Source organism: Gastrolobium bilobum, unplaced genomic scaffold (genome assembly GCF_033153095.1).
Source record: "Gastrolobium bilobum isolate Gb01-03AN ecotype WA unplaced genomic scaffold, APGP_CSIRO_Gbil_v1 utg2184, whole genome shotgun sequence".
Lineage (NCBI taxonomy): Eukaryota > Viridiplantae > Streptophyta > Magnoliopsida > Fabales > Fabaceae > Gastrolobium > Gastrolobium bilobum.
Window position 1 is genome coordinate 519475 of NW_026899222.1, and position 21427 is coordinate 540901.

The 21427-nt window shown below is 34.5% G+C and overlaps 2 protein-coding genes across 3 annotated transcripts; both read left to right on the forward strand.

Moving 5' to 3' along the window:
• Nucleotides 1–334: 334 nt before the first annotated feature.
• On the forward strand, nucleotides 335–4365 carry LOC133288498 (syntaxin-61-like). Of its 2 annotated transcripts, none has more exons than XM_061486273.1 (7): nucleotides 335–464; nucleotides 876–986; nucleotides 2367–2484; nucleotides 2636–2829; nucleotides 3458–3548; nucleotides 3735–3800; nucleotides 3954–4365. In XM_061486273.1, the coding sequence occupies exons 2-7, from the start codon at nucleotides 919–921 to the stop codon at nucleotides 4062–4064; spliced, it is 648 nt and encodes a 215-aa protein (XP_061342257.1). In that variant the 5' UTR covers nucleotides 335–464; nucleotides 876–918; the 3' UTR covers nucleotides 4065–4365. The 2 variants fall into 2 exon arrangements, with proteins under 2 accessions (XP_061342257.1, XP_061342255.1); XM_061486271.1 differs by having other exon boundaries at nucleotides 2371–2484.
• A 9726-nt stretch (nucleotides 4366–14091) lies between these two features.
• LOC133288488 (protein translation factor SUI1 homolog) lies at nucleotides 14092–15335 on the forward strand. Its single transcript, XM_061486254.1, has 2 exons — nucleotides 14092–14250; nucleotides 14724–15335. The coding sequence occupies exon 2, from the start codon at nucleotides 14783–14785 to the stop codon at nucleotides 15119–15121; it is 339 nt and encodes a 112-aa protein (XP_061342238.1). The 5' UTR covers nucleotides 14092–14250; nucleotides 14724–14782; the 3' UTR covers nucleotides 15122–15335.
• The last annotated feature ends 6092 nt before the right edge of the window (nucleotides 15336–21427 follow it).

Below are 21427 nucleotides of genomic sequence, written 5' to 3' on the forward strand. Positions count from 1 at the left end.
TTTTCCTTTTTACTAAATAAGAGTAAAAACTAATTTGGATTTTTCTTCTTTTTTATTTTCCTTCGACTTATATATAGAAGGTTATATTTATTATCATTTTATTTTTACTACTTTTATTATATGATTGATTATTATTATTGTTAGATTAATTTAAAATCAACTATAATTAATTTTTTTAAATTTTTTAACAGTTAAATTTTTGTTTAGTACATTTTAACAGTTAATTTCAAATTGATATAGCAGTAATTAATCAGGTGATAATAAGAATAACAAGCACGAAATGATAAGAATAACCCTGTATATATTGTTGGCAAGAACTAAGTTGGAAAATTAGAGGGAGGAGAGATACTAGTGTGTGTAACTGTTTCCCAATTTCCTCTGTTTAGTGTGTAGCATTCGAAAAGAATAAGATGCCCTCAGCTCAAGATCCGTTCTACGTTGTGAAGGAGGATATTCAACAATCTGTAAGTTGTTTGTTTTTTCCCTCAAATTACATAGTTTTCCTATTCGGTCCGATTGGGAAAATAAAATTTGTAATTTTTCTTCAACAATCATGGGTTGCACTTAAAACTGCCGCGTGATTTCTCTATGGGTGGATCCGGGACTTTATGTGATTCACCATCTCGAATCTGATCGCTGAGATTGGAAACGAAGTATTTGAGTGTAGGATTATTATTGTGAGTGTGTGTGTGTTTATTTCTAAGTATTTATTAGTAATTGGGATATTTCTCCTCCTTCTTTTAATCTCTTACGCAATAGATCTGATCATGCTATGTTTTTAATGCAAATTCTGGTTTTGAAGAAAATAGAGTTCCGATCCGTAACTGTTGTCATCATTTCTTTCGTTGTCTGATTATTTTTCCTTTTCTGATAAGATTGATAAGTTGCAATCTACTTTTCGCCACTGGGAAAACGCTCATGATGCTGGCGAGCGATCTCATCTTTCAAAGGAAGTCCTTGCTACTTGTGAAAGTATTGAATGGCAGGTACACCCATTGCATTTGCTGAACCGGTGACAATTGCCCTATAAATTTTTGTTTTAAATGAATCTTATTCATTCTTTCAGTCATGGTGTTACTGTCATTTGCATGAAATGGGATCTGGGAATTATTAGTGACACACTTAAGGTATTTTTGGATTAGAGTATAATCTAGGTCAGAGGGAGGGAGTTACCTTCCCTCCTTGGGGAACTTTTTTGTGGTAGGAAGGAAAATGAGGGTTTTGCCTTTAACCCTCCAATAATCTCCAAAGTATGCTTCTATTTACGCCAAGTACAAGGTATTCTTTAGTAATAAAAGCAAAAGAATAGTTCACTCAGTGAACATTGAGCAGATACAAAATATTTGTAATTTTCACCTAATTATCATTGTTGAATTATAATGTTAGTATAATAGCTTATTAATAAATAGTAAATATGTAAAATGTATTATATTCGTTTATTTTTATTCATCACTCCATTTCCTTCCGCATGCTTTTTTTTTTAAACGTCCAAGGGTGAGGAAAATCATCATTTACCACCACAACACCACCCTAGGCATGGTTCCTTCCTTCTTTTTTTCTTTTTCAATCTTTCAAAGATTTCGCTCCCTTCCATTTGGGTGTGCTAGGAAAGGTGAAAAATAAGGAGGGGAGTAAAAATGGAGTCAGGTGGAAATGTTTTGATAGAGATTGGAAATCAGATATAAAGTCACTTTCAACTCAACAAGTAAACCCTTAGGATGTGTTTGGTATAGGTTTTTGTTTGGGTTTGATGGGGAAGTGTGGGTGGCAATTGAATTTGATCACGTTTGGTATAAGTTTTGGATGAATTTGACCACATTTGACCATGCAAATAGGAAGCCTGGGCAACGACTTCATAGTTGTTTTTTGGATGAAATTAACTATTCTAAAATACCACTTCAGATATGGTATTTTAGGATAGGTGGGGAAGTGGAAAAAGGGATGCCAACTTCATGACCGAAATGACCCTGCATGCCTGTAAAGTGAGGGACTTCAGTTGTTTTGTACAACGGGGGTATTTTGGTCAATTCAACCTATTTCCTCATCACTATTTTACCTTCAACCAAACATAGACTTTGCAAATTTACATAAATTTTCCCGGTAATATTTTGGTGAACCAAACATCATTTTTTAAACTTTTCCATCAAACTCACTTTCCTACCATTTTCCCATTAATTATGTTTCCCCAGTAAAAAAATATCTCCTCTACCAAACGCCTCCTTTTAGTCTATTCAGAATCTGTAGCCTCTCTTCATCACACATCTTAAGGCAAGGCTATTGTTTGAGTGGATCCTCTCTTTGTTGCCTGTGGTTTTTTCTTCTGCAATATTACCCATTCATATTGCTGAATATGTATTTTTTGATAGAAAGGTGGATGAATTGGACAAAGCAATTGCTGTAGCATCTAGAGATCCTTCTTGGTATGGCATTGATGCAGTGGAGATTGAAAACAGGAGGAGTTGGACCAGCAGTGCTCGCACCCAGGTATCTGTAACGTATGCCAAACTTTAGTAAGATTGAGGAGAATACAGTTAAATTTCTTCTCAACCAAGTGTACAGTTGTTCTTTTAGTATTATTTTCTTATTAGTATCACACATATTAGAGTACTCCTGAATGATTGTAGTACATTATTAGGTGCGCTCAGTTAAGAAAGCAGTGGAAGCTGGAAAGGGCTCAAATACAGCAAACCATGCTAGTGTAAATGGGATGCACAGAGAATTAATGAGGCTTCCTGATTCTCATCAAACTAACACATCCAACCATTATGGTGCCCACGATAATGATGATTTCATAGAATCAGAATCAGATAGACAGATGCTTCTTATAAAGTACTTCTTTCCTCCCTTTCTGTCTCTTACATGTGGCATTGTATTAAGTATTTGTCTTTTGTCCTACGCAGGCACATCCTCATTCTTTTTAATTGATGTTGTGCACATCTTCATGAGATTGAACTCCAAACATGGTCACTTTTCTGTATATGAGGTGGAAAATATTGTCTTTGTTGTTAGTTTTATCTCTTAAGTGGATAGAATTATATTGTCCCCTCCTCCCCTTTGCTTTCTGAGACAGAAGTGAGCGCCTTTGTACTGGAATGAGACATGCACATATATTTCTTGTTCTGCTCTACTAGTAAATTGCTGTCCGTGGAAGGATTTTGTTTCATGTTATCATCCTTGCTAATTTTTTGAGTGTTGTTTGGATATACTATTACTACTAAATAAGAAATCAGAACTAAAATGAAGGATTCCCTATTTCTTTCTCGTGGAAGAAAAATAAAATTGGGAAAAAAATAGAATAAAGACAGTGGCAGGTAGCCTTACCGCGGGTAAAGGCATGAAATACAGTGCTCAAGAGTTTAGAGAACCTTATGGGAATGCATATCCTTTCTTGTTAAACAATCTAGCTCCAGTTGCTATTTTACTTTTGATTTTATATTATATATATTTGTGCTGATAGGAAACAGGATGAGGAGTTGGATGAGCTTAGTTTAAGCGTGCAGAGAATTGGAGGTGTTGGACTTACGATACATGAAGAGCTAAATGCGCAGGTAGATCTGGGAGGTTTTTTGTTCTATGATTTTTGCTATTTTGCTTCCAAAAGTAGGAGACTAGGTAGCATTTGTGTAGCTATGTGTTTCCTTGAAATGTATTCAATAGAAGTTTTGTTCTCATGCCTGATTTTGTTTCTTTGAGAAATCTCTCATTCTAAAAATGTCAAAATCTTGATGCTTCAGGAAAGGATTATAGATGATCTGGGTGCTGAGATGGACAGTACATCTAATCGTCTAGATTTTGTCCAAGTATGTTTCTGCTTGTAGTTTTCATTCTGTCATTTAAAAGTTCATGACGTATCTGACTTTAAGATTGCTGTCATTAATAAATAATATAATATGAAAAAACTTTGAATAATGGTTTATGAAAGTGGAAACGTGTCTCTTTGTTTATGATTTCAGAAAAAAGTAGCAATGGTCATGAAGAAGGCTAGCGCAAAGGGCCAGATCATGATGATATTGGGTTTGCTGGCCTTGTTCATTTTCCTCTTTATCTTGGTGTTCTTCACCTAGTCATTAAGATGGACTCTGTCGATTCCCTGTTTGTACATGAAAACAGATATAAGTTTTTGTGAAGATACTAGATTAATGGGACATTGGAGATGTCTACTAATCAAATGGAAGCCTTTTTTGGTTTCTCGAAGGCATTGGAAAATTCTAATTGTGATGAAAAGGGAAGCAATGTGCTTAAAAGTATCACAAAAGGATTTTGATTCTGAACAAGTTGGATGGCAAATATGATTTCAATTATTTTCAAAATAATTTTCTCCTGCATGTAATGTAATGTTTGATGTTTTTTTCTTTCTAGAACGACGGCGCCATGATATTATTGTCATTTATTGCTTTTAAAATATTGGCACATTCTGGAATAATGAGGGAGTTTATTATTTATAGTTTTGAAGTGTTTTCTAATTTGACGAGATTTTTTTGAGTTTAATTTTAATGTATTATAAGTATAAAAGAATTTTATATATTCATTTAATAATGTGTAATCATATCACTTAATTTTGATAATTTGAAAAGGTATTAAATTTATTGATTAATATGTTCATACATTATTGAATTGGTTTTAATAACAATCCGTTGACAGTTGAGGAATAGTTTGGCACGTATATAACAAACTATTTTTATTGGAAACATTCTTCTAATAAATTTCTGGAGAACTTTTATAGTAAATGGAATATCCAGAATTGTAATTAATCAAATATTGCAAAGCCCGGTATCGGCACCATAATATCCGATTGGGGAGAGTATATAGTTGTTCGAAACGGATATTGTTTATTGATTGAAGACTGTTTTTGTTGTTATCAGTTTCGAACTACTTTGGTTTTTAATTACTCCTAAGGATGTGGTGGGTCTTTTTCAGCAGCTAGGGAATATTTTAGGGGGTAAAACAGAAAATTAGAACCATTGACTAAAATGATAAATAAGTATATTTTAATTATTTATTTAAGAATTATTTTTTTATCAATAAAAAAACTATTGAAGTAGTTTTTTTTTTTTTTTTGGATAAAAAGAACTCGGCTAAATTCTTCTTTCTGTCTAATGATATCATAATTATTCTGTCTTAAAATCGTAATTTTTAAAATTTTTATTTTTATTTTTTTATTTTCTTGTAGTTTGTAATTGCGCTCATATCCGAATATATTTGAGATAAATGTAACTCGATATTATTTTGTTATAGCATGATAGCTGTTGTATTACCCTAACAATTTTTTTTTTTAAAAAAGTATAGAATAAAAAAAAGTGAAAATTGTTTCTTAAAGAATTATATAGGTTATACTTGGAATTAATTCTCTCCTGTAATATTAAATTATACAAGAGAAAATTAAATTATTTATGTACAAATTAATAATAATGAGAAAGTATATTAAAATAAATGTGAGAAAAAATAAGGAAAAAATATTCGTCCTTTTGAAGGATTGTCATTTTAATTAAAACTAGTCTTTTTTATTTAAAATTTAAATTGAAAAGAAAAACTTCTCACTCTCTCCTCCCATAATTTTCACTGTCTATCTCTTTCTCTTACTTAAAATGACACAACTTTATATCTTTTAAAAGGACAAAGTAATGTTATAAAAATCAAATCGATCCGAAAATCGATGAATCGATCATATAACCAGTCCGATTTTCATATTGGATCAGCCATGTAATGGAACTAGTGTGACCTGTCTAATTTTTGTAAAAATCGATAACTCGGCCTGATTCATAAAAAAAATGGTTTATTCTTATCAATTGTTGTTTTCTTTTTTTTACTCACACACACACACACAAGTGGTTTGAAATATTTGAGTGATATGTTGTTTATTGACTTACATAGGTCATGTACCGACAATACTAATATTATTTTGGTTATACAATATGTAGAAAATTTTGATTTGATTTATAGTTAGAGATGTCGTCTACTAAACCTGAAGCACGAGTGTCACAAGTATTATATGTTTGATTGATCTTTTATTAAACAATGATATGTAATTTATTATTTTTTATATTAAAATATTTGAAATTTGTATCATTTTGTTACAGATATTTGAGTATGGAAAAAATGTGTGTCATTTTAAAGGATGTAAAATTATGTTATGGAGAGAAAGAGATAGATAAAGGAGGAGAGAGAGTTGACAAAAAAAAATATAGGTGTGAGTCTCACCTCTCTTTGTGAGAATGAAAGGATATAAGTTGTGTTATTTAAAAGGATAAACACTTCTTACTTTCGAGTATATTTGTAACATTTTGTTACAGTTAGAGTTTAATAACATTGGGAACAAACAATAATCCCAAAGAATAAACGAAAATATAGAAAATAATATAGGGTGAAAGGATCGACTCCCACCTAGCACCATAATAACCATTGAAGTTTACGAAGGGAGGTGTAGCAGGTCTCCCTATCTTTTTTGAGAAAATGAGAAAAGCAGGCATATATTGAAATTTTGATTTGAAGCGGGAGTGAGAGGGAGAAATTGCGGAATGTTGGAAGAAAGCAAACGACAGCGTTAATTAGTTGAAAATGGTGATTTCAAGTAAGGTGATAAATTGAATGATGAGGTGGAGCTAGCGGCATTGCTTTGCTTGGCTTGGCCCCCGATGGATCTGTCATGTCCAATCCTTTTGTACAACAAAGACCTCCAACTCGTAAATTTCATTCTTATCTCTTTCTCACATTTCCCACCACAACCTTCTATTTAACTTTGAACGCAGGGGAAGAAAAAATGTGCAGGGAAAGACTACGCTACCTTGAAGTCATGAGCTAATTCATGTAGCCTAATCAATCCTTCATAATTGTTTGAATTATATATAGAGTCTGTGACAATGGTCGACAGAGTTTGTATCTTATCCAATACCGAAGACATCAGTGGCGGATCCAGGAAATTAATGAAGAGTGGGCACTCAATAAGGTCTGGTTGAAAATGCGACTTGCGAGCAGCTGTCGGCTGGCTGCGTCTGGTCTAGATCTAGATATGTATGGATTGCGACTCAACTGAACCGATGATGGAGGAAGAAGCAAATGTTCCAACTTCCAATAATGGAGATTGGGGTTTATTAATATTGTATTTTCCTTTATTTGTTATTTTCTTATTTTTAACTTTGCTGTTGTAACTAATCTGGCGCTCTTTGGTACCAGGCTGGCTCATGCATGTGCTGAGCACCTTTTTAGCATTCTGTTATTTTTCCTTGTTATAAGTAGAACGTTCCCTTGTACTTTTTACTCACTTGAATGAAGATGAATATTCAGTTATATTTTTTCAGTACCTTTTCTCTCAACTAATATGGTATCAGATGAATTTGTTTAGCCCTTGCCTTTTCTATGGCTCGTGGCTCGAACACCGCTGCACGTCCTCCTCCCGTGGATTCTTCCTCTGGAAGTTCTCCTGCCATGGAGGATTCTTCCAGCCCTTACTTTTTACACGGGGGTGACCATCCTGGTTTGATTCTTGTCGCCACCCCTCTTTCCGGTTCCAATTATAATTCTTGGAATCGTGCCATGCTTCTGGCTCTTACTGCCAAGAACAAGCTTATTTTCGTTGATGGTTCCCTTTCTCGCCCTCCTTCTTCGGATCTCCTTTTTTCTTGTTGGAACCGTTGTAATTCAATGGTGATTTCCTGGATATTGAATTCTGTTTCAAAGGATATTTCCGACAGCCTATTGTATTTCTCTAATGCTTTTGAAGTGTGGGCTGACCTGAAGACTCGTTACTCTCAGGCCAATGGTCCTCGGATTTTCCAGCTTAAACAACAAATTGCTTCTCTATGTCAAGGTTCTCTTGATATCAATAGTTACTATGGCAAGTTGAAGGTCTTCTGGGATGAGCTTCAAGAGTATCTTCCCCTGCCTCATTGCTCCTGTGGCGCTCTTCGTGATATGAACAATCGCAGGGATCAGGATCATGTCATTCAATTTCTAATTGGCCTCAATGATTCCTTCTCCGCTGCCCGTGCTCAGATCCTGTTGATCGATCCTTTGCCATCTCTTGCCAAGGTCTTTTCCATGGTGATTCAGGAGGAACGTCAACGCCAGATCTCTGTTTCCTTACCGGTTATTGCTGCTCCGGAAACTCCCTTTATGGGTTCTGTCACCACCGCCGATCAAGCTCCGGCGTCCATGGCCATCACTACTCAGCGGCGTCCACGGCCCGTTTGCACCTACTGTCATCTCTCTGGACACACAAGGGAGAAGTGCTTTAAGCTTCATGGGTTCCCTCCTGGCTACAAGCCCAGGAACCCGAAGCCCAATTTTCCTCATATGGCCCATTCTCCTCAGGCCCATTTTGCCCATTCTGTTGCACCCCACCTATCTCAGCCCAAATCCCCTAATCCCTCATCCACCGACACACCTCTGGCTTTCACCCCTACACAGTATAACCAGTTGATCTCCCTCATCCAACAGAGTTCTGCTTCCTCTTCCACCGTTGAGTCCTCCGTCGCTCCTTCCGTCGCTCCATCGGTCGCGAGCTTCAGCGGTAAGCCCCTTTTTCCTTTTCCTTCTTCGTGCTGGGTCCTCGACACTGGAGCTACCCATCACGTTTGTGTCTCCAAAGATTTTTTTGTCTCTTCTTCTCCATCTAATTCTCTGGTCACTTTTCCTAATGGCTCTTCTGCTGTTGTCTCTGCTGTTGGGGATATTTCCCTCACTGCATCTCTTTCTCTTTTGCATGTTCTTTTTGTACCCTCTTTTTTGTTTAATCTCCTCTCTATTCCTTCTTTAACTCGTGATTCTTCTGTTGTGGCTAATTTTTGTGCTTCTTCTTGTTTGCTTCAGGACCGTGTTACGGCCAAGCTGATTGGGATAGCTAAGAGATGCGGTGATCTCTATATTTTAGATTGTACCTCTCTTCCCAAAACTGATGTTCCCCATCCCCAGTGTTCTTCTGTTTCTACTTTTCCCCCTCCCCTATGTTCTTCTATTACTGTAAAGGATCCTGTTCTATGGCATTCCAGAATGGGTCACTTATCTGTTTCTGTTTTAAATTCAATGAAAAATGCTTTGGGTTTTTCTGATTATTTGCCTGTTTCACATCATTGTGCTGTTTGTCCCCTTGCTAAGCAGAAACGTCTCCCTTTTTTATTAGACCCCAAACTCTCTGCTTCTCCGTTTATGCTTGTGCATTGTGATATTTGGGGTCCCTTCTCCACTCACTCGGTTGAAGGTTCTAGGTATTTTTTAACCTTAGTTGATGATTCAACTAGGTTTACCTGGATTTATTTTCTTCGAAGAAAATCTGATTTTTCTTCTATTTTTCCTTCCTTCTACAATCTTATCCACACTCAGTATGGTCTTTCCATTCAGTCCATACGGTGTGATAATGCCCCTGAGCTCAATTTACCCTCTTTTTACTCTTCAAAGGGCATTCAGGTTTTCCACTCATGTGTGGATCGCCCACAGCAGAACTCTGTGGTTGAGCGAAAGCATCAACATTTGCTTAATGTTGCTCGCTCCTTACATTTTCAATCCAATGTTCCTCTACCTTTTTGGCAGGATTGCGTTCTTACTGCTGCATATCTTATCAACAGAACTCCATCCCCCTTGCTGGCTTTCAAAACCCCTTTTGAACTCCTTTGCCATAAACCCCCTTCCTATACTCATCTCCGGGTATTTGGCTGTCTTTGTTACAGCTCTACACTTCCCAAAAATAGACACAAATTCTCTCCCCGTGCCTTACCCGCTGTTTTCCTTGGCTACCCACCTGGCTACAAAGGCTATAAACTCCTTGACCTTCAGTCCAATACTGTTTTTATCTCTCGTGATGTTACCTTTTTTGAGACCATTTTCCCCTTTAAAATTAATTCTTCTTTGCCTTCTTCCCCTGACAATTTTTGGCCAGCTTTACCTCATCCTATTACTGCAGTGTCCCCAACCGAGGCTGCTCCTGCCCCCTTGCGGCCTCAACGCACCCACACTGCCCCCTCTCATCTTAATGATTATGTTTGCTCTACCAATCATCCCATTTCTGGTTCTGTTTCTTACAATCGGCTGTCTCCCTCTCATACAGCTTTTGTTAACTCCATTTCTGGTCACTTTGAACCCTCTTCTTATTCTGAGGCTTCTCAATTACCAGAATGGCAGCTTGCTATGAATTCTGAATTATCAGCCCTTGAGCATAACCACACTTGGACAGTAGTTTCTCTTCCTCCTGGCATGAATGCTGTTGGCTGCCGCTGGGTTTACAAAGTGAAATATAATTCGGATGGCTCTTTGGAAAGGTATAAGGCTCGTTTAGTAGCTAAGGGGTATACCCAACAGGAAGGTGTGGATTTTTTGGATACTTTTTCTCCAGTTGCAAAACTGACGACTGTGCGGGTTTTACTTGCTCTTGCTGCTGTCCATAATTGGACTCTTGTTCAGCTTGATGTAAATAATGCATTCCTCCACGGGGATTTGCTTGAGGAGGTTTACATGACCATTCCTCCTGGTTATTCTTCGAAGCTCACTTCTATGCCTCCCAATGCTGTTTGCAGGCTCCATAAATCTTTATATGGTCTTCGCCAAGCTTCCCGCCAATGGTTTGCGAAGTTTTCTTCTACTTTACTGGACCTTGGTTTTATTCAGTCTCAATCTGATCACTCTCTATTTGTTCATTCTACATCAACTTCATTTACTGCTATTTTAGTTTATGTAGATGACATAATAGTTGCCTCTAACAATTCTAATGAAGTGCAACAGGTTACTGAGCTTCTTAACAGCAGGTTCCAATTAAAAAATCTTGGTTGTTTGAAATATTTTTTGGGTCTTGAAGTGGCTCGCAATACAACAGGCATTTCTGTTTGCCAACGTCATTATGCCTTGCAAATTCTTAAGGATTCTGGCCAACTGGGATGCAAGCCAAGGACTACTCCAATGGATGCTGGTCTCAAACTTTCCATCAATACTGGTGAGCTTCTTTCAGATCCTTCCATCTATCGAAGGCTGATTGGAAGACTGATTTACCTCACAATTACAAGACCTGACCTTTCTTATGCCGTGACTCATCTAAGTCAGTTCATGGCCTCTCCACGTGTGCCTCATCTTCAAGCTGCACACCGGTTACTTGGTTACATTAAGCTCACTGTTGGACAAGGCCTGTTCTTTTCTTCAACCTCTTCTATACAGCTCAATGCTTTTTGTGATTCTGATTGGGCTTCTTGCCCGGATAGCCGTCGGTCCATTTCCGGCTACTGTGTCTTCATTGGTGATTCCCTTGTTTCTTGGAAGTCTAAAAAGCAGTCAACTGTATCTCGTTCTTCTACAGAGGCCGAGTATCGTTCAATGGCACATGTCACCTGTGAGTTGCTATGGCTGTTTTCTCTGCTTCGGGATTTTTGTATTCTTCATCATGGACCTGCTCATCTTTTTTGTGACAATCTTTCTGCTCTTCATCTGGCTGCCAATCCGGTTTTCCATGAACGCACGAAGCATATTGAAATTGATTGTCACCTCGTTCGAGAGCACATCCTTAAGGGTCATTTGAAGACTTTCCCAGTTTCTTCCTCCAAGCAACTTGCTGATTTATTCACTAAGCCTCTTCTTCCTTCTAAGTTTTCTACTCTGTTGTCCAAGATGGGAGTTTTAAACATATACTCTCCATCTTGAGGGGGGCTATTAATATTGTATTTTCCTTTATTTGTTATTTTCTTATTTTTAACTTTGCTGTTGTAACTAATCTGGCGCTCTTTGGTACCAGGCTGGCTCATGCATGTGCTGAGCACCTTTTTAGCATTCTGTTATTTTTCCTTGTTATAAGTAGAACGTTCCCTTGTACTTTTTACTCACTTGAATGAAGATGAATATTCAGTTATATTTTTTCAGTACCTTTTCTCTCAACTAATAGGGTTTAAGAGGAGATGAATCAATATGTAGATACAAACAATGGGTGTCGAATAAAGCTCTCTGCGGTTAGGTTTGGATAATGAAGATGGAGGAGAAAAAAATACTCACGGAAAAATAAAATAGAATGAGGAAAATTAAAGCTCATAACAACCAATTAGGGTTACTACCAATCAATTTCACCGTTAGATCGATTATGTTGATCTAACGGTTATATTTATTTTCTATCTTTGTATGGTTATGATCCCCATATTTAATGTAAAAGTATTAAATATGAAAAATCATAACCATACAAAAGTCGAAATAAATATAAAGTATTAAATATGGGGAATCATAACCATACAAAGATGAAAATAAATATAACCGTTGGATCAACATAATCAATCTAACGGTGAAATTGATTGGGATGAAAATAAATATAATCGTTGGATCAACATAATCAATCTAACGGTGAAATTGATTGGTAATAACATTGATAGTAACCCTAATTAGGGGCGTGCATGGGTCGAACCGAACTGGATTTTTTGAAAAACCGAACCGAATTGGTTTAAATGGTTCAGTTCGGTTCAAAATTGGTTCGGTTCAGTTAAGAAGTCGTTCGGATCCGGTTTGAAACCGGTTCGGGTCAACCCTCTTTTGAAAAGAAAAAAAGTTAAAAAATTAAAAAATTAAAAAATAAAGTTATGAAAAATTAATTTGGTTCGGTTTGAAAATGGTTCGATTCGGTTCAGAAACAGTTTGGTTATTAAACCGGTTCTAAAAACCGATTCGGTTCAGAAACGGTTTGGTTATTAAACCGGTTCGGTTCTTAAACCGGTTCTAAGAACCGGTTTGGTTCGTGAACTAATTTTTAAAAATCGATTATTTTATGAAACAGTTCGGTTCATAATTCGACCCAATTTTTTAGTTATTTTGCACGCCCCTACTTCTTTGTTGTAGTAGTTGTTCATCATGCATGTTTGTATTAGTTATATTTCGACCTTTTTACCAGGTTACTCGCCTGCGTGAGTACCAAGGTCTAATTGTATTTGTGTGTTTGGGATTAGTTCATTTTATATTCAAAACAACTTAGAATTAGAATATTATGTAGAGAGTTGTAAGTTAGACATAATTGTATTTAACTTACGCATATAATATTTAAAACTTAAAATGTTCTTATGAGTGTTTTATAGAAGTCAAACTTGTTAATCGTGTTGGGAGTTGCCACCCAACTTAAACGTGCTATTTTGGCCGATGATAACGGCATGGCGCAAGTGGATTGCCGCCGGCTGCCTAACAACTCCCAACAGAATCAGATAGAGAAAAACAAAAGAAAACAAAACAGTGCCAATTGGGTGTTTGCTATGGAAAATTTCTTGCATAATTTCTTTCTCTCTCTCTAGCATAATTGGTTTGTTTCATTTCTGTTCTTGCTAACAAAACTTATTAGGTTAGCTAATTTTTATCTTATTATTTTGAAAATTTATTTTCGGAATAGAAAATCAATAACATGTTTTAGTTTTCTTGTTTTTTTTTTTTTTTTGGTGAATTTGTTTTCTTGTTTTTTTCTTCATAAATTCTCTACTTCCACTTCAATCCACCGCCATTAAACTCTCAAAACAAATCTCATTAAAAACTCTCAAAACAAATCTCATTAAATAAGTTTTTTATATTTTTATTCTGTAAAATAATTTTATAAAGTAAAATTTAAAAATAAAAAGCAAGAACGTCACCAAAAAAGCCATAAACTATTCATTTTCGATCCTCCTTTTTCTATTTTAACCACAAATAACAAAAATCAACTTATAAATTTCCTTATCAGATAAGAAATACTTTTTGTCCTGACCTCTCTTTTGATATTCTACAGATAAAAAGTATAAAATAATACAAATTGGGAATACTAATTATAAAAAAAAAAATTCTTATCTATAGCCGTCAGCAAAGGATATATAGGAGAAAAAAAGGAACATAATCTCAAAAGCACTTTGAGTCAAGATTATTCTTACCCTCATTCTCTACCACTACCGCCTCACAAATTATCTGGTGTTTGGGTGCCTTACCACAAGTTGTCAATCCTTTCAAGAATACGATACTCCATTCACCCAAAAGCACCTTATATTCAGCACGTCATCAATATCTCAATTAACCACCGTTTTAGACCCATTTGCAATTTGTGAAAATATATTATATAAGAACTTTTTATTTTATCCATGTAAATTAATATTCGACATATATATGTAACATGGCCTAAATTAGTATCAAAAGTTGTTTTGCATGAGTAAGGAAGGAAATAAATTTCATGCAATTTGCTCACGCAAACACACACACACCCCGCCTCACCCGCTATATATACCCCACCCCACTTTCCATATTCTTCCCAATTCGATCGCTTCTACTTTGTTTACAAGCCTTCTTCTCTTTCAGGTTTGTCTCTCCTCCAACGTGAGATCTTCTCTTACCTCATGTTTCATACTTTGTCTGAAAAATTCTTGTTTAAAACTTTTATTTGTGTTCAGTGAAAGATTATGTTCCAAGTTTGATGTCTCATACACAAGATAGATGTTTTTAATAAAATTTTCTAGCTTTTTTATATAAATGAAGGGGAATACTAGTCTCGTATTGTAGAAGACTAATATCTCATGTTATAGACACAAAGCATGTGGATTCCGTTCGTTTATTTATTTATTTTAAAAGAGCGGGCTCCACATACTTTGTGCCTATGACATAAGATACTAGTCTTTTACAACACGAGACTAGTATTTTTCATAAATGAATTATATGATGTGACGGAAATTAAAGGTGTGTTTGGTGTTTGACAATTATTCATTAAAACCAAGAAGCTTTTTTATTTCTTGTAGTCTGATATTGGCATGACTTTTGGTGTTGTTTTGTTGTAGTGTTGCATTATAACTTGTGCGTTGGGTTTTGGTTATAAGTATTCGACAAAGCAAAGTACATGGTTGATACGCATGTTCAGATTCCCAGCACTTTCGACCCATTTGCTGAGGCTAAAGAATCAGATGCTCCTGGGGCCAAAGAGTATGTGCATGTTCGCATACAACAGAGGAATGGGAAGAAGAGTCTTACCACAGTGCAAGGGCTGAAGAAAGAGTTCAGCTACGAGAAGATCCTCAAGGACCTTAAGAAAGTGTTCTGCTGCAACGGCAATGTTGTGCATGACAAGGAACTTGGCAAGATTATCCAACTCCAAGGTGATCAGCGCAAGAACGTTTCTCAGTTCCTCGTTCAAGCTGGCCTTGTCAGAAAGGACCAGGTCAAGATTCATGGTTTCTGACCAACTCTGATGTTCTTTATATGCTTGTGTTAATTAAAGTTTGATGACAGTGTTTATGAAATAAGTAAGAGTTTGGAATATTTAGTGATTTTCGTTTTATATGATTGAAATACAATGGATGTTATGGTTGAATGGATGCAAGACACCATATATATAGTTTTTTATGTTATAAGTTTCTTGTTGTCATGTTGTGTGTATTATTTTGTTACTATCATTCAACGGCTTTATGCCGTTTTTTAACATAAAAATTATCACTATGTCCTTGTTTTTAAATTATTTAAAAAATTTGATTTTTTCCCTAAATATTACATCAATCTTTCCAATTTAGAGCTTGTTTGGATAATTTTTTTTAAGGTAGAAAGTACTTATAAGCCGAAGTTGAAAAAAAGAGCTTACAAAAACAAACTATAAGCTGTTTGTTAATTACATAAAAAATTTAGCTTAAAGTAACTTAAAAGCTCATACTTCAAGAAAATTATATCTCTCTATCTTTATAGTTTTTATTTTTTTTAAAGCACACAATTCAAGAAAAATATATAAAAGCTTAAAAAAAGCTCTTTTTAAGAGCTTTTAACTTTTAGCTTTTTTCTTCATTATAAAAAAAAAACTTTTTATTATAAATTTTTTTCTCAAAATCTGTTTGGCTTAACTTATATTTATAAGTAACTTCTAACTTAAAAAATATATCCAAATAGGCACTTAATCACCGACTAAACTCCATACTTATATATAAATTCATATACTCGAGTATATTTAATGGATTGAAGTTTTTACTCGAGTATTACATTAAATACTCCAGTACAATGTAGCGTTACAAATAAGCCATTGAATGTTTTTTAAACTGACTTGTAGTTTTTATTTTTTAAACAAAAACTATAATAATAATAGTTTCATATTAAATTTTTAATTTAAAACATTATACTTTTTGTGAGTTAAATTTAATTATATTAGAAACATGTTTTGTAATATATAAAAAAATAATATTTTAATTTATATAAAATAATATAATTTTAACCAATAAAAAATTGTAAAACTTGAACTATGGTTTGCCATTGATTTATTAAAAAATAAAATTCATGTCTAACATTAAAGTCTAATATAAAACTAACGCAATTTATCTTAGAAAACAACTTTGAAAAAAAAAATACTTCACTACAAATGAAACGTTTATTCCTCATCGACTAACCAAACCAAAAATGGTTGATCGATCATTCTATCTTTAATTATAGTTCACATCGATATAGCTCAAAATAATTGTTTTCATTATTTAAACCCTCGATCAATTATATAAACCCTCCAAAAATGGTAGATGCATTAATTAGATTTTGAAATATGGAGTTACACGCGTGACGTTTAGCATCTCCGAGCGATATTTATGTGGTCCGGGAGCAAAAAAGATTTGGTGGAGCTGAAGTAAAAAAAAGAAAGAAAAAGTTGAGGAGAGAAGTGAGAGAAGAGAGAAAAAAAATTGTCCAAATGTCAAATTTTAAGTAGAAGGACCATGATAATCCTAGAGCATATTAAAAAATTCCCGCATGTGAGCAATTAAAACTTTGATATATGATGTCAACTTGTTAAAATGAAAAAACATAAAAATAAATTTAACAACTCCATCCAAGTAATGCATCTACCCTTTCTTAAAACTCCTGGACTTTTCTATTTTCCTATCTCCTCAACGGCATTATTATGTCTTCTTTCATTTCTTTCACAAGAATTTGGCATCTCCAATCTCAATTGTGTCCACTCCCAGCAATTTGGCACTCGTTTTTCACTGAATAACATGAAATGAAGGCTTATTTAATGCTTCTTTTCTCCCTCCTCTCTTCTCCAGATCATTATAATGTTGTAGAAAAGGATAAAAAGGAAGGGGCACGAAGAATTGAAAGGAGGGTTTTAAAAAAACCTAATCCGTCTGTAAAGAACCTTGAGGTCACCACCCTAAAAGCTAGCTCAAAGGGTGGGAGTGTCCAAGGCATTATAAACTCCACATTAGTTGCACATACAACCAATGTGGGACTATATATCTCAACACGCCCCCTCACACGAGAGCCCATTGGGCTTAAAGAGTGGACAATGCAACAGGCCCAACCTACCTGTGCTAAGAAACGCCACAAGAGAAAGTGGGGGGCGGCGAGGCTCTGATACCATGTAAAGAACCTTGAGGTCACCACCCTAAAAGCTAGCTCAAAGGGTGGGAGTGTCCAAGGCCTTATAAACTCCACATTAGTTGCACATACAACCAATGTGAGACTATATATCTCAACACCGTCACATATACTCGAGTATGCCACCCGGATACTCAAGTAAATAATGCTTCCCAAAACTCATATTATAAATAATATTCGAATATTCTTTAATATGCTCGAGTATGTATATTTTTTCGCAAAATACTCTAGTATAAAGTCATATATTCAAGAATATGACTTGGTCAACGGGGGGCATATGAGTGAATTTTTTTTTTTTTTGAAGTACATGGGAATTGAACTGCAACACACACACCCCACCACCACTAGGCTAGCCCTAGTGGGTTTATGAGTGAAATATTTTGAAACGATGACATAATGATAATTTTCATTGTAAAAAAGGCAAGAGGGTCAAAAAAACCATCATGCATCTCTATGGTTATTTTTTTTTTGAAGTTAACTCAACTCTAATTACCTCTTTGAGGAGGGTTGGTTCCCTCCTCATATGTTTTGACTCTTTAAGTCGACTATTGGACTAATCCGGAGTGTGGGACGAGTCAGATGTGAAAATATTTAAATTCCTCCAAAGGTGACATGTGGAGATCGAACCGAGGCATTTCTTTTCCACTTACTCAGCTCCGTGTTGCTACCAACTGAACTAACATCATTTGGCCAACTCTATGGTTATTAACGATAACTTTTAAGAATTGAAAAATATTAGACAGTCAAAATTTAAATTCAAATAAATTTACATTATTATTAACTTTTAAATAAATCGATAGTTTCCATTACTATAGTTTATCTAAGAATCACTTTTACTCGATCTAATTGACTATCAATTTTTTTCTCAAAATGGTTATGTAGGATAATCATAATCATAGGTAAATCAATGATTATGGTTTAATAACTATCAATTTTAATATATTTTTTCTCTACTCTTTTATCATCATTAATACACTTTAGTATGGTCATGTCATGTCTTTTTTAACACGGAAGGACCAACTTCCCTATATATTACATTACTCGTTAAGAATAATTATTTGTATTCCAAAAGATCAAAATAAATTTACGTCTCGTTAAAAAAAATAGTTACCTATGTAAACGAATCAAGTAAAGTTAAGAAAACTGCGAATAGTTATTAATTATTATTGAGTAGTCATTTGTTTCATTGATTGACTAGCAGCAACAAGCCAACAAATGTCAAATAAAGTTCTTTCAAAAAAATGAAATTATGGAAAATTTACAAATGAATATTACTTATTAATGAGTTGCTATTTATTCATATTGGCGACTCCTACTTTTATTCAGAATATTTTTGTCTATTAAGTGAAATATTATGTTCCCCGTCTTTAAATGAATTTTGTGTGATGCTTTCTAATAATTTAAACTTTTGTGTTTCATAAAATTAAATATTCATCTTTACTCGTCCTTACCATTAATTTTCTCTACAATTAAATATTCTTTTATGTCTTGCTAATTTGGTTAATTTTAAACATGATTTATTAAATAATTTAAAAAGAGTACATTTTTGGGATTATTGAAAATGTTATTTTCTTTTTTTTAATCTGGTTAACCAAAGAAAGTGTTATATTAATTAATTTTAAAAATGATTGATTTTTACGATATTTTTGTAGGGATTAACATTTTTCCTTATCATGGGAGATAATTTTATCTCCTGCATTTCCAGAACGACTTCGTTTTAGGGTTTAAGATAAAAATAAGGATATTTTAGTAAAATTCATAATACAAGAGAAAAATAAATAAAATACCCTTTATTTATTTATTTTTGGATAAACCATAGTTATCTTTATGAGAAGCAATCCTATTTGAGCGGATCCAGGATTAAGACTTTAAACCCCTCTCAATGATGGTCTGAAATACCATTTATTTCTTTTATTTTTTTGGTAAGCTACCCTTTATTTTTAATCCTAAACAATGTTGTTGAATCGATCGTGTATCGTTTGGCCTATTTTTTGTATCATGTACACTGAATCGTATTGAATAGTAAGATATAAAAATATAATAAAAAATAATTTACAAATATATAATATAATTAATATCATATAAATCCAAATTCCAGGAAAGATCCCATAAGCAAAATAGATAAGTAATTAAAGTGCAACCAGTTATTCTCTTACTCATCAGTCATTAAGACTAATATTATCACTATTATTATTATTAGCATATATTAGTGACAACTAATCTATCATCCTCTTCCAAAAAATATTTTTTTTAGGTTTTTTTTAATTTAAATCGCAAATCACATCTTTATTTCTTTATTTTATATTAAAAGTTACGGATTTTTATTTAATTTTTGTATCGTATTCGTATCGTATCGTTTGATATGAACCCCTTTCTGATACACATCACGATACGTATCGTAGGGCTTATAAATCGTATCATATCGTGTATCTCAAAATACAAATAACTATGATCCTGAATACCAAAATAATATTATTTTGGGATTACATGAAAAATACTTTTCCACCAAATGGTGGTAACTCAGTTAGGGCATGGGAGCTAAGCAGGTGGGGGTGAGAGCATGTGTTTGAATCTCCTCAATACCACCTTTGGGAGGGGTTTAAAGCCTTAATCTTGGACCCGCCTCGAATCGGATTAATTGCGAATCAATGAATCGATTGTAATATTTCTAAAAAAAAAAAGAAATACTTTTCCCATTTTTTTTATTAAGAAATTAAATTGGTGTCGCACGTATCACGTGAACATTCAGTCAACCATTTAAGTATCAATTTAATCAATCAATATCAATTAAAATAAACGGAAAAAGGAAACAATAGCTAAATCTTCTCTTTAAATTACAATTCCAGGCAAAGAGTAGCATTAGCTAAATCTTCTCTTTAAATTTTATTTGATTGAAATGTTTATTATTTTTCGGATTTTCTTCTAATAGTCAATAGGATTAAGGATATTTTCTTATAAAATAGTAGCAAAGAGATGTAGCGAAAAACAGGAGGAGACGCCGCCATACGAAAATTGGAGTGAGGTTTGAAGTTATAATGTCAAGAGCAATGCTTCTTAGACTACAAGAAACCACAGTACAGCAATCCTATAACGATGCATCACATGATGAGTACTACTGGTGGGTTGGTCTCGGCTTTGTAGTTCTCATCTTCATTACTATGTTGGTCGTACTTGCTGTTATTATGTGCTCTGGAAAAAGAATCATTCCGTTTGGCCAACATCACATACAAAACCAAGCCACATGCACACCCAACCTTTGATTTCTATGTCGGGTTTTTTTTTTTTTTTTTTTTTTTTTTTTTTTTTTCAACAATGTTGTAGCTCACTTCAATAGCTTGTTTCCCTGTTATTTGTTTCAATTATTGTTTTTGTTTTTTTGTCCTATTGATTGAATAAACCTTGTCGAGTTGTCAAAGCTTATTTTCCCCTTGAGATGTAATTTTCATATATTATATAATTAGGCTGGCTGCATTACTCGTTCATGCAGTATACTACTATCCATGGATTCGTTAAAAATTTACAATTTAATTTTACATACATGTTTCACTGTGTGTAAAGAACCTTGGGATACACCACCCCAAAAGCTAGGTGAGAGTGCCCAAGGCCTTATAAACTTCACATTAGTTGCACATACAACCAATGTGAGACTATATATCTCAACACGCCCCCTCACACAAGAGCCCATTGGGCTTGAAGAGTGGACAATGCAACAGGCCCAGCCTACCTGTGCTAAGAAGCGCCACAAGAGAAAGTGGGGGGCGGCGAGGCTCTGATACCATGTTAAGAACCTTGGGATACACCACCCCAAAAGCTAGCTCAAAGGGTGAGAGTGCCCAAGGCCTTATAAACTTCACATTAGTTACACATACAACCAATGTGGGACTATATATCTCAACATTATGTCTCTTAAATTATGTTATTGGTTTACGACGAATAAAAAAAAAAAATATTTGGCAGTGGTGGCTGGGGTTAGCAGTAGAATCGCATGGTGGTAGGGTGGTGAACAGTGGTGGTGAGATAGTTAAATGGAGCGCAGCGCCGGCAGCGGAAATACGCATTTCTTTTTAAACGTAGTAAAATATAGGATTCGTGTGACATTATTTATAAAATGTGGGTAAAATAAATAAAATTAAGTGACTTA

Bases quoted from the DNA above. Each gene is read 5' to 3' on its own strand.
- LOC133288488 (XM_061486254.1), top strand. From the start codon at position 14,783: ATGGTTGATACGCATGTTCAGATTCCCAGCACTTTCGACCCATTTGCT.
- LOC133288498 (XM_061486271.1), top strand. From the start codon at position 411: ATGCCCTCAGCTCAAGATCCGTTCTACGTTGTGAAGGAGGATATTCAA. The intron at 3,549-3,734 runs GTAGATCTGGGA...TTGATGCTTCAG, and splicing joins ATGAAGAGCTAAATGCGCAG to GAAAGGATTATAGATGATCT. The intron at 3,801-3,953 runs GTATGTTTCTGC...TTATGATTTCAG, and splicing joins ATCGTCTAGATTTTGTCCAA to AAAAAAGTAGCAATGGTCAT.